At 34.7% G+C, this 12,549-nt stretch overlaps 1 protein-coding gene across 4 annotated transcripts in view; it reads right to left on the reverse strand.

Annotated features, from left to right (window-relative positions):
* Positions 1 to 12,549, reverse strand: part of TTN (titin) — a 244,001-nt gene that overhangs the window by 128,178 nt on the left and 103,274 nt on the right. For all 4 annotated transcript variants that reach the window (XM_063341962.1, XM_063341960.1, XM_063341959.1 and 1 more), the window contains 10 exons: positions 11,220 to 11,303; positions 10,685 to 11,020; positions 8,827 to 8,904; positions 8,547 to 8,621; positions 8,250 to 8,333; positions 7,960 to 8,046; positions 4,406 to 4,489; positions 3,846 to 4,175; positions 3,115 to 3,195; positions 2,064 to 2,147 (listed from right to left, as the gene is read on the reverse strand). In XM_063341962.1, coding sequence (XP_063198032.1) covers positions 2,064 to 2,147; positions 3,115 to 3,195; positions 3,846 to 4,175; positions 4,406 to 4,489; positions 7,960 to 8,046; positions 8,250 to 8,333; positions 8,547 to 8,621; positions 8,827 to 8,904; positions 10,685 to 11,020; positions 11,220 to 11,303 — 1,323 coding nt within the window. The remainder of the gene's footprint in view (positions 1 to 2,063; positions 2,148 to 3,114; positions 3,196 to 3,845; positions 4,176 to 4,405; positions 4,490 to 7,959; positions 8,047 to 8,249; positions 8,334 to 8,546; positions 8,622 to 8,826; positions 8,905 to 10,684; positions 11,021 to 11,219; positions 11,304 to 12,549) is intronic.

Genomic DNA, 12,549 nt, shown 5'->3' on the forward strand with positions numbered 1-12,549 from the left:
TTACAGTTTTTTTAAGAACATTATAACATAAAAAATGGAAGTAACAAAGAAGCAATGACAGACACATAGTATGAAAGGAAACAATACGATGAACACATTAAATAACAGATAAAAACACAGATGGAATGATGAAGATGAATAACTAATTCGTAGAGAAGGTATTGCATTATAAATTGCTTGAATAGTTGGTGTACCTTTAGCTGCTGGAGCTTCTGGTTCACTAGGAATAATAACAGGGACTTCTTCTGTTGGAACTTCTCTGTGAACTTCAGGCTCTTTAAAGATATTAGTTTAGTTTACATATTTTAATATTATTTACAAGACAAGATTAGAAAGACAACTTACAATGCAAAAATGCAGACATGTACATAGACAAAGACCTGTTTGAACATAAATTATTTAAATATCTCTGTATGCCAGCTCAAAAATTAATTAAGTCCTACTCAAGATGGCTCTTAAAACAGTGCCTACTTAAGTTCATTTCTTTGGTCCAATGTGGCTGAAGTGCTTTCCTGGATCAGAAACTTAGTTTCTCTCTTATTTATCTTTCTTTCTCCCATTAACAGAGGGGAAAAGAACATTTTAAAAATGCTAAACTCTAACTAAATTTGGAGGGAGAGAGGGTCTCAAAGACATGGATGGAAGTTACTTTTAAATAATTGGAAAAAAAATATGAAAATGTCTCATATTTTACAGAATCTAGAACATGAATTGATATATTCTCTGCAATTTACTGCTTGTAAAGGTGTCATTAATGTACCTTCATACAAAGGAGGCTCCTCTTCTCTAGGAATAACGGTGGGTACTTTCTCTTCAAGGACAGTTCTCTTATGAAACTGAGGAACTTCAAAGATATTAGCTTTCTTTTAGTAATCTCAAAATAATTTTCAACTTTTAAAATCCCAAACAGAAATAAACCCAGAAAACTAAGGTTGAAGTCAAAAATACTAGGTTTGAAGTCCCAAATACAGCGCCTTTCCAAGAATGAAATATTATACAGTTCTAGAACTGTCTTGCTGTAACAATTCATTATGTGAAGAAATTTATAGTTTCTGCTCTCAAAGAGCATAATCCATTTGCTTTTCTCACTGTCTTGTCATGCTTTTCCTTCTGATATGGGTAACAGCTTTAAGGGTTTTAACTTACTAACTCTTGCCCTATTACTTCCCCAATACCATGACCAATGCATTGGCTTCAAAACCCCAGTTTAAACTAAATTCACAACTACATCACAAATATCAAAGCACTGAAGGTTTACATACTGGTCGTGTAAGGAGTGATACCTCGTCATCATGTTTTCATTCATAAATAAATGTATATACCATTTAGCACACGTATAGCACATATCTGAAATGTTTTCAATCTGTCACTGAGAGCTGAATCTCCTAGACTGGATACTCTTGCCATGGTGTAACAAGAATAAGGATCATTTTAGAAGGGGTTAGTTGGGACAAACAACGCACGTATTTCCTTTCCATAAAATCTCATATCAAAAGTTCCTTTACCTTTCAGTGGTGGAACTTCTATTTCAGGTGTATGTGTAAGTTTCTTTTCTTCAGGGACAGTTCTTTTGACAACAGCTGGCCCTTTAAGATATAATTTACTTTTAGGGCTTTCAAAGTTATTTGGAAGAAGTTAGAAAGAAGAAGAGCAAATCTAAGAAGGAAGATTCATGAAGTAACAAAGAATTAAATGCTCCTTGAAAGAACATCTATTTTATGAAGATTAGACAGAAGAATAACATATTAAAAAATATTCTTGACAGATGGCCACATATTTGGATGATGGAATCTCCTCCTTTTTAGAAGAAACAAAAATATTTTTTCTTTCTGAACTACTTTCATATGTAGCTGAACAACAGAAAACACGTTTTTTAAAGAGACTCACCTATTTTCAACAAATAACTTGACACCGACAGGCAAAAAAAGACTCAATCACAAACAGTTGAAAAAAAACCACCGTGGGGACATGAAACATATGAACACCTCTTTCAACAAATAATGAAGACAAAAGACTGAAAATCAGACTTCATGATTCATGAGAACAATGCAGACTAAGTATACCTTTAGGTGGCGGAGTAATTTCCTTTTTAGGGACAGCAGGTAGTCCTTTTTCTTTTGGAACAGGTTTCTTCGGCGCCACTGGCACTTTAAAGACATTGGTATTTTTTTTAAGATCTTTTGCAATATGAATATTATTTAAGAATAGAAGTTAAACAAAAAGCAAACAATTCAAAGAGTCAGAAAATTTAGAAAAATACAAACTACAGTATCCTAAATTGCTATTGAGTGATGACGTTGCAGGCCACCCATCTGGATTATTTTGCTTGGATTCACACAGCTAGAGTCTTCAGTATTCACTGAAAGAAAAACACTGCCCTTGTTGGGTGATTTTTTGACTGGGATAAGTCTTAACAATTAGGTTTCATGAACTATCATCTCTAATTAATGACAGCAGAGAATATGATAAGGTTTTAAGTTCCTATTAACTAACTCCAAGTCTTTATGGGAAAAAAAAAACCCTTTCCCACTGGTTTTGTTTTGATAGTTCATATGAGAAACAACTATAAAAGTTAGCACAAAATGAATTTCTGTCAAATTAAGTGCTCTGCATAGAATATTGCAGAGCTCCAGACTAATACAGAAACTCTACTAGCATCCACTGACAATTGCTATTCATTACACTTATCTTTTGTAGAGCCTGATACAAAGAATGCCTATTAAGAGCATATGCACTCCAGCACATCATTAGGTTGAATAAGGTCCTACTTTTTTAGGATTCTGTAGGAAACTAGAGTTTCACTGATACGGCACTATAGCTCAACAGACTTCTATTAATTTATTCATCTGCTTGTTTTCAATGATCAACTATAAAACATCACTAATATCATGACAGAAAAATTAAATCTTGAGGGTCCTGCCTGCACTTTCTTAGTCCTCAGAAAATGTCTGTTTTGATTTCTTAAAGAAATATTATTTTTTTAGTAACAATCCCTGTCTTTGACTGTACTGCAAAAGAAAGTTAGGGGTCCAGCAATCAAATCAGACTAGGCAAATTACTGGATATGCGGATTCAGAAGGCTGTGTTTTTAAATTTAACTAATAGCTGATGTACCTTTAGCTGGTGGAGCTTCTTTTTTAGGAACAGGAACAGGCACTTTTTCTTCTGGCAGAGGTCTTTTAGGCACCTCAGGCACTTTAAAAAATATTTCATTATGGATTTTATTTGTGAGGAATAGCAACAGATACAAAGACAAGCAGAAAACAGACAGAAGCAAGCAGAGCAATCACTCATTTGTAGAGGAATCTTCTCATCATTTATGCAGAGACAACTGAACATCCACTTATCTCAGAGTTTTTGAGCAATGAAAACTAAGGAATATCAGTGTACATCTTTTCGGTACATTTTAGATGCACCTTCTGCTTGGCATGAGGGATCCCATGATCATAAATTTAAATGATGAGACGGAAGGTCCTACATGAGTTTTAACATCTCCGTAACTCAAAGGAGCTAAACTGGGTGAGAGAAATAAATATTGAGACATAAAAATATAGTTCAGATTGAACCTGAACTGCATCAGAAAATTATCATTTACTTTGCTTGTCTCATATTTATCCTAGCACACTCTTGGGCAGTCAGATGGGGAACCTCCTATTCCACTCCGAAGGGAAGAATTCCTTAGGAAGGAGTAGGAGAGAAACGATCTTTGAATGGCTTTATCATTACCAGCAAAAGACACACATAGGACTACTAACGGGGAAAAATATAAATAAAGACCCAAAGGAGGCTTAAGCAGCAGCTGCGAACTCAACAAACTGTAAGAATAAAGAAATCATGAATTGTACCTATTGCTGGTTGGATTTCGTAAGCCTCCTCATACACCTCCTCATATTTCTCATAGATCTCTTCCTTCTCCTTAAACTCATACTTTTCATAGACATCTTCTTTCTCCTCAGCTTCCTCTTCATATTCCTGTTCCTGAATCTCTTTGTATCTCTCAGGTTCTTCAGGTTCCTCATATGCCTCAATTTCTTCAGTTTCCTGAACCTCTTCAAATTCTTCAATACCTTCATATGTCTCATACTTCTCGTACTCTTCATATGTATACTCATACTTCTCCACCGCAGGAGCAGGGACTTTTTCTTTCCGGACAAGCTTCTTGGATACTTCGGGCACTTCGGAAACAGTATTATTGTTACTACATTAATTTCTTTTTTTATTTTTTTTTTTTACAGTTAAGTCAAGGTGAATCACATAGAACAGAAAACGTACATGATAACCACAAGCATAAATTACATTAAAATATAAGAACGTGCTCCTGAAATAGTATCTATAATATAAAAGATTTTTGGAATAAGGAGGAGAAATAAATCTTTGGGAGGAATAAGAAGAAATATATCTGTACCTTTAGTTGGTGTTGGTTCTTTGGGTTTGGGCACAACGGCTGGCACTTTCACTTCTGCAACAGCTCTTTTACGCACCTCAGGGACTTTAAAGATAAGGATTTCTTTTAGGAATTTGAAAAAACACTTTAAAGCGGTATAAGTAAAAAAGCACAAGAAACAGAACTTTACGATTCTACAATGCGAGCTTTGTAATGAAGAGTTTTAACATAAATTCAAGCAGAAATCTCATACAACAAAGACAAAAGTTATAAAGAAGAAGGTCAAGAGTATTTTTTAGCATAAGTATTAATTATAATCAGGAGCACATATACCTTTTGCAGCTGGAACCTCCACTTTTTCAGGGGGGGTAACAGGTACCTTCTCTTCAGGAACAACCTTCTTGGGTATCTTGGGTACTTTAAAGATAGGACCTGACTTCAGTGATCTTTTGCACAATTGGTAAACACACACAAACCCAGAAGCTTGTAAACACACATAAACCCAGAAGCTTACAAACAGCAGAACAGAAACTTACAAACAAACAAACAGTGTAGGGACAAATACAAGACAGATGTACTAAAATGTCCTTTACTAAACTCAACTTGGATGAAGAATGTAATCTATTAATGATAACAGCATTTAGAAACTGCAATACCTTTGGCTGGTGGAGCTGGCACCTTTTTAGGAACAGGTTCTTTCTCTTCAAGAATGGGTTTCTTAGGCATCTCGGGCACTTTAAAGACATTATTTTTTTTTAAGAATGTCATCCACCAGTAGTGTGAGAAAGACAACAGAAAACATATAGAAACACACATAATGAAAGAAGAACTGATCTGCAAAATATATTTTAAACGTTTTAAAGATGAAAGAGAAACAAAAACAAGACACTTCATAGTGACAGGCAGATTTCTTGAACAAGTCAAATAATTTCAGAGCTTACTTTCGCTAGGAATTTCACAGGCACTCTGAGACATCAATACAGAAAGACAGCAGGGACACAAAACTAACATAAATAACCAACAAAATAATAACAATAACAAATAGAGACACTGAATGAGAATAACATTACGTTGTTTTCCTAGGTATTAATTTATGTACCTTTTGCTGGAGGAAGCTCCTGTTTCTTAGGAGTGGGTACAGGTGTTTTTTCTTTTGGGACAGGTTTCTTAGGAATCTCTGGCTCTTTAAAGATATTATTTTGCAAATACATTTTAAAATTACTTACAGAGCATTAAAAACATGTAAAAACACGAACACCACAAAACATCACAAGCTCCCCCAAAAGATCATTAAGATTTACATAAAACTTAGAACAAGAAATAAAGATGAATTTTAATGACCTAAAAGATCTCATGAGTAACTTGCAGGAAAAGATTGTGTACCTTTTGCTGGTATACTTTCCTCTGGAATAGTTTCCTCCTCTTCTTCCTCAGGAACAAAAATGGGAACCTTTTCTTCAGGCACAACTTTCTTTGCCACCTCAGGCACTTTAAAGATATTATTTTAAGAATTTACTTTCACAACATCACAAAGAAAAATTCATAACATAAAATACAAGGACAACAACTTTAAAGTAACAACAGTAATAAAAATAAGGGAAACTCTATTTGTTATTTTTCACTCCCTGAGAACAACGAAGTGCAACTGGGTTATAAGAGTTATATAAGGATTATCTCTTTTGCCCCATTGTTAATGACACAGCATCATTGCCAGGGGAAAATATTAGCAAGATATGCGACAAGTGAGAGGTTGTAGAAGATTACAAACATCTAATTTTTTACATAAAAAACTTCCAGTGTCTGCTTTTCATTTTTTTTCTGAAAACTCAGCTGTTCAGGTAAAGTTTGCTCAGCATCAAAGGCTGGCCCCTGCAATAGTCTGCCTCCACTTTGAATTTCACATTTAGGGTATATCTTCGAGTTACTTGTATAGTCAGTTTTGATTTGATTTTATTTTCATATAAGTTTAGCTAAAAGACTTGAGATTTTAGCGTACTCTCAAGGTACATGTCAGAATGATCTCCCTGAATTGAAGAATTTCCAGGTAAAGGCCTATAAAATATTATTCCAGGTATTTTGTTTAAACAAAATTTATATTAATTTAAACATTAGTTCTGAATAATGATATCACAATTAATTATTTCATTCACAGTAATCACTTAAAATGGGGAACAAGTTGATCATTCAAGGCCTGATTCTCAGTCCGCTGAAGTCAATAACAAAATAGACAATCAAGCCCTGCCTGAGACCTAACACTGCTTGCAACAGGGAAGCAGCAGGGTGCTAGAACCAAGGATCTGACTTTCCATGAGTATAAACTGATTTTTAAAATTAGGTTCCACTGAAATATGAAAATGTAAGGGAAAGCAATTATCTGCATACTCCACAGTGTGATATACCTTTAGCCGGTGGAATTTTCTTTACTTTAGGAACTGCAACAGGTACTTTTTCTTCTGGGACAGCTCTCTTGGGCACCTCTGGCACTTTAAAGATATTGTTTCGATATGAAAATTTCAATTACTTTTAGAGCATCAAAACTACTAAAACCACAGGACAATGTCACAAAGACAACAAGATGAAGACAACTCCCCTCAAAAGGATAAATAAGATTTACACGCAGCTTAAAACAATCAACAGAGATGAAGGTCTTTTAATCAACTGAACAGAGCTCTCTGATAATTTTCAAGAAGGAATGATGTACCTTTTGCTGGTATCTCTGGAACATGTTCCTCTTCCTCCTCTTCTTCTTCAGGAACAAAAATAGGTACCTCTTCAGGGGGAGGTCTTGGTATTTCTGGCACTTCAAAGATATTATTTAATTGTAGAAAACTTAGACACAACATCAGAAACGGAGAGACAAGTTACACAGAAGCAAGTACATTTGTCACAAACTACTACGATACTTCAGTTGAATTCTAACAACAAACATACAGAAACAATAAGAAGCATCATCCACATGTTCAGTTGAGATAAGAAGAGATACCTTTGGCTGGTGGAGGTTCTGGCTTTTTATGTACAGTGACAGGTACTTTCTTTTCTGGAACTTTCTTGGGCACTTCGGGCACTTTAAAGACATTTTTGTCGAAGGAATTAATTTTCAATGTAACATAAAACATAGTAAATGATAACTGTATAACTGATATTAAGATAAATACACAAATACGGTAAGATTTCATTGTGTATGAAAGATAACATTGATTTTATCCACAGATTTTTGCACAGACGTAAACTCAAAAACATACAGACTACAGCATTAGAAATTGGTTTAGTAAGGCTAAGGGGGAAGTCTAGCTGTTTAGGTACACTGTTTATCTTTTGAAGCATCTGTTTTTGAAGCAGCAAGTAATTTAAAATACTTTAGATATATAAGATCCAAAAGACAGAGATGTTACAAGACACAAACATAGAAATTTCCAAAGTGTAGAATAAGCATAGCACCCTTGACTAACAGAAATGGCCACAGTACAGTGTCCTGATCAAACACACTAGGATGAGGCACAGGACTGTTACTTGCAGTCTTCTAAAGCTGAAGAAACAAAACTAGAATTACACAGTTGAACCAGAAACTGGTATACCTTTGGCTGGTGGAGGTTCTTCCACTTTTTTAGGCACTGGGACAAGTACCTTCTCTTCTGGCACAGGTTTCTTTGGTACTTCAGGCACTTTAAAGATATTATTGTAGTTTAAGAATTTCATTTTTGAACCATAAGGTAAAGAACAATGATATGAATCAATAAAGTGCAATGACAAAGACGAACTGTCAAGAACAGAAAACACTCTTCACTCTACATTACATTAAAGAGGAAAGATGAACAAAGACTAATTTAAAAAAAAAAATTAACACATTCAGTCAAGGCTAATATACCTTTGGCTGGTGGAACTTCCTTCTTTTTTGGTACAGGAACAGGAACCTTCTCTTCTGGCACAGGTTTCTTTGGCACTTCTGGAACTTTGTAAGATATTATTATAAATTGAGCTTGGCATAAGAATCTAAAACACCATGACGTGCAAACCAGTGACACTAAACAATTTAACACAAACAAGAAGAACCAGAGTTCTTAAGAGCAACAATCCTTTTACTATCCTAGTGTTTAACATAAACAAGAAGATAAATGAAGTCTAGAAGACCTTTCTGATCACAGCAAATTATAAGTTCATATACCTTTAGCTGGGGGAGCTTCCTTCTTCGGCACTTGGACTTTCTTTTCAGGTACAGGTTTCTTTGGCATCTCAGGCGCTTCAAAAACATTATTTTGGTTAAAAAATAAGCAACAAGCTATTCAAAACAGAACTAAAACAACAAAGACAGCAACACAAACACTTCATATGAAGAGCACCCTCCAAAAAGTATAGAAAAAAGTAATTATCGAGTAAGGCTTCTGAAAAATACTGTGAATTACATATTCAGAGGATGTCCGCTAACATAAAGAGATGATATATACCTTTTGCTGGAGGAGCTTCTTTTTTCTTCAGAATAGGTATTTTTTCCTCTGGAACAGGCTTCTTGGGAACTTCAGGCACTTGAAAGATACCATTAATGTTTTAGGTATTTACTTCTAAAGCAACAGGAACATCAATAGCAAGCAAGCATCACAAGTACATACCCAAAACATACAGCTATGATTTATCGTATTTTGAACATTAAGAAAAAATAAAATAACAAACAGATTATATTAACTGCTATTATGTCTATTCTCCCTGTTCAGACGTTGAGGCCATCAATAGAAATGTTTTTAACCTCAAGGGCTTATTTGCTGATCAAAAGATTGAGTTAAGAGAGAGTTTGACTTTTTAGAACCAGCTATTAAAGAAGATTAAAAAGTCTTAGGGTGAGGAAACTTGCAAAATGAGAATTTTATTTTTTCCTCCAATTTTTGTATGTTTAATACAAACATTGTAATAAAAAACTATTTTAATTGCTCTATTAGATATTTAGTGGTTTTACTACTTATTTACTCCTTATTTTCCCCTAGAGCTATGATCCTAATACTTCTCAGGCATGTAATAGTTTGCATCTGAACATGTTGAATAAGCCAATTTTATGTATTTATTGAATAAATATTGCTGATTACATTTTTTCCTCAGTACTTCCAAGTGCTTTCTACATGTAAAAAGCAAGCACATCAAGTTTATTGACAGATTTACTTCAAACACAGAACTGCGGACACATTATAAGTAGCCAGCAGTTTATAGCACAATTTGTTTGTGACAATGTTTTTGAGTGGTTTACTTAACTAAAGTAAAAATCTGAAGAAAGTTTGGAGCACCTATGAATTAAAATTAATTACTATGACAGGGTCAAAGGAAATTTTAGGTAACCTTAATCTTCCTGTTCAGGATTAGCCTAGTTTTTGCAGCGTACAGCCTGGCCTTTTCTTTACTAAGAAAAATGTGCTAATCAATACGTCAAAATTCTAATGTGAACAAAGATGAATGTAATTTTGGCATTCATTAATTAGTCAAGAGAAATTCTGAACTTCTTTTTGGGGAAGAGACATTATTGGAATGATTTGAATCAGGACTGGAAAATATACATTTTTAAGCACTCTTAGATGGTTATGTAATTTTGGAAAATTGTATATAGTTAGTCTATGTCTTTATATTACAAAGTAGAAAGGCTTTATTACCAAGATCTTGGTATGAATTAGTTGTCTTCTTTAAGTAGTGAATAGTACATTCATCCTGTACTGAAAATGTTGAAGATTTACACCAGTACCACAAAAATTATTCCTAAGGAAAAGACCTAAACCTAAGAGTATTTACATCTGCTAATTTAATAGAACATTTATATAACTTTCCTTTCCATGAAAATATATTATTCCCTTCAAGAAATAAACAATTACAGGGTTTTCAAAGGTTTCTGAGAGAAAGTCAATGAGACTTGTGTTCCTAAATCATTTATTTTCAAGTACCCTACCTATTTTCTAGATAAACAAGTTTTTTTGTCCGTGACTGCAGAATTCTAATATTTCTAAGTATTTCATGCACAATCTGATAGCAAAATTGGACCCCAGACAAGGATGAAATAAAGTTAAGTTAAATTTCTTTAGTGGGTTATACAGACTTCATTTGAAAGAGGAATGAACATGTATGACATGGAACATTTAAATGTATAGAGGTAGTAACAAAGAGTAGACACACAGCCATCGCACGTTTTCTGCACTATATACTAATCGTTAAACATCTTGAAAAAAGGCACAGTGTAAAGCACACAGGAACATATTAAAACAGAACTTTGGTACATTAAGAGAATGAAAAGATACAACCTTTTCTCACACAAATTCCAAAATTAAAGTATACCTCTAACTGGTGGAGGAGCCTCCTCTTCGTATTGGGGAACTCCTGACTCCTCCTCCTCATATTCAGGAACTTCCTCTTCATAGTAAGCAGCTTCTTCTTCATAATGAGTGACTTCTTCCTCTTCATATTGAGGAACTTCTTCATACTGAGGAACTTCCTCCTCATAGTGAGTAACTTCTTCGTAATGGTGGACTTCCTCCTTGTAATGGATTACTTCCTTCTCATATCTGGTGGGTTCTTCCTCTTCGTATTTTGGAATCTCTTCTTCCTCTTCATACTGAGGAACTTCAACATACACTTTTTCTTTTCGGACAACTGTCTTGCGTACTTCAGGCACTTTAAAAGATATCAATTAAAAGAATCTTAAAATTTAGCACATAGATCTTGCTAATAATAAGGATCACAAGGCATTTTCAAATAAGAATTTAACCAAAGGAAGAACATTCCATAAAAAACAGATCAATATTCACTGTACACAGAACATACAAGACACAAAACCACTTATACTGTATTTTAATACTCTATCCAGTAATACCTTTGGCTGGTGGTCTTGCCAATTTTTTTGGAGGATAAATTGGTACTCTTTCTTCAATGATAGCCCTCTCAGGTACATCAGGCACTTAAAAGATACAGTACATTTACATTTAAGAATTTTTAAAAATGTTTAAAAGCAAAAATATTCTTGGCAAGAAACACAAAAAGATACCTTACAAATACATGGCTGATATGTGAAAGACAAGTGCGCTTATTGACACTGGACATGTAATTATGGAAGCCATTAGGCTCCTATTCAATTAAGTAACAACGAACATTTCAAGATCCCAGTATAGACAACTGATACGATTCCTGCTTCATCCCCTGCTGCCAGTAGTGAAGTTAAGCTTGCTAGTGGGTGGAACTCAAAATCCAAATTCAACCAATTGCAAAATCACTAAATTCCGCTGTCCTCTGTGGCAGCCCCTCTTCAGAGCAGTAACACCTTGCACTATCTAAGTATTAGATCAAGGGTCCTCAATCACTGGTAAGAAAAGATTTGCATAGGAAACTCTAGATGAACATGAGGGAGCACACAGAGAAAAACTTTGTGAGTGACTGACAGTGGGTAAGAGCTCTGGTACAATTAAAGGTAAAAGAATTAATTGCTCAGTGAGGAAGGTGTTTTTCCTCTTCTGTTGATTGCTTTACAAAGTGGCTTGTTTGTTCAGGCATGGCAAGGAGCCTTTACCTATAAGAGTAGGAAAATTTCCAAAAGATTAAGGTGTGAATATGTTCGGTTTTTAAGATTTATTCAGGAAAGAATGCATGACATGTTTAAGCAGTATATTCTCTTCTTCAGAACAGCAATGCATAGGTCTTGTCTTCTGAGGCAGGTGCTTGGGAAGTTTTTGAAAAATATAAACGGAAATTGCACAGAAACTTACCCTAGCATTTTAGTGTCTGGGAGACTACTAGACTTGCCAAGCTAGAGAATAACCTTGGCATTTTCTTAAAAGATTGGAGATCTTTTTTGATCTTCTTAAGAGATGGAATCCATTCTGCAGTGGCAGATTTGAGAATTTCTACACGCTTCCTTCATGACAAGCTACAGTAAGTGTAGATGAGTGGCTGCAACAAGTCTTGATGCTTGATAGGTGGGTGTTACTTTTGGGGCAATGTGAAGACAGACCAGTTCCTTAAATATTATGTGGCAGAGCCCTGCTTGATATTTAATTGTAAGCGCCAGGTATATCTGCATTTGAAATCTTAAACTAAAACTGGAGACTGTAACTTTAGTTGATTTGATAACAAAAACTGCATTGTGCATGAGTGCCCTCGCCAGGAAGTTCAGGTTCCTTTGGATTCTTTTTTCCTAGCTTCAACACCTC

This window comes from Chroicocephalus ridibundus, chromosome 7 (genome assembly GCF_963924245.1).
Source record: "Chroicocephalus ridibundus chromosome 7, bChrRid1.1, whole genome shotgun sequence".
NCBI lineage: Eukaryota > Metazoa > Chordata > Aves > Charadriiformes > Laridae > Chroicocephalus > Chroicocephalus ridibundus.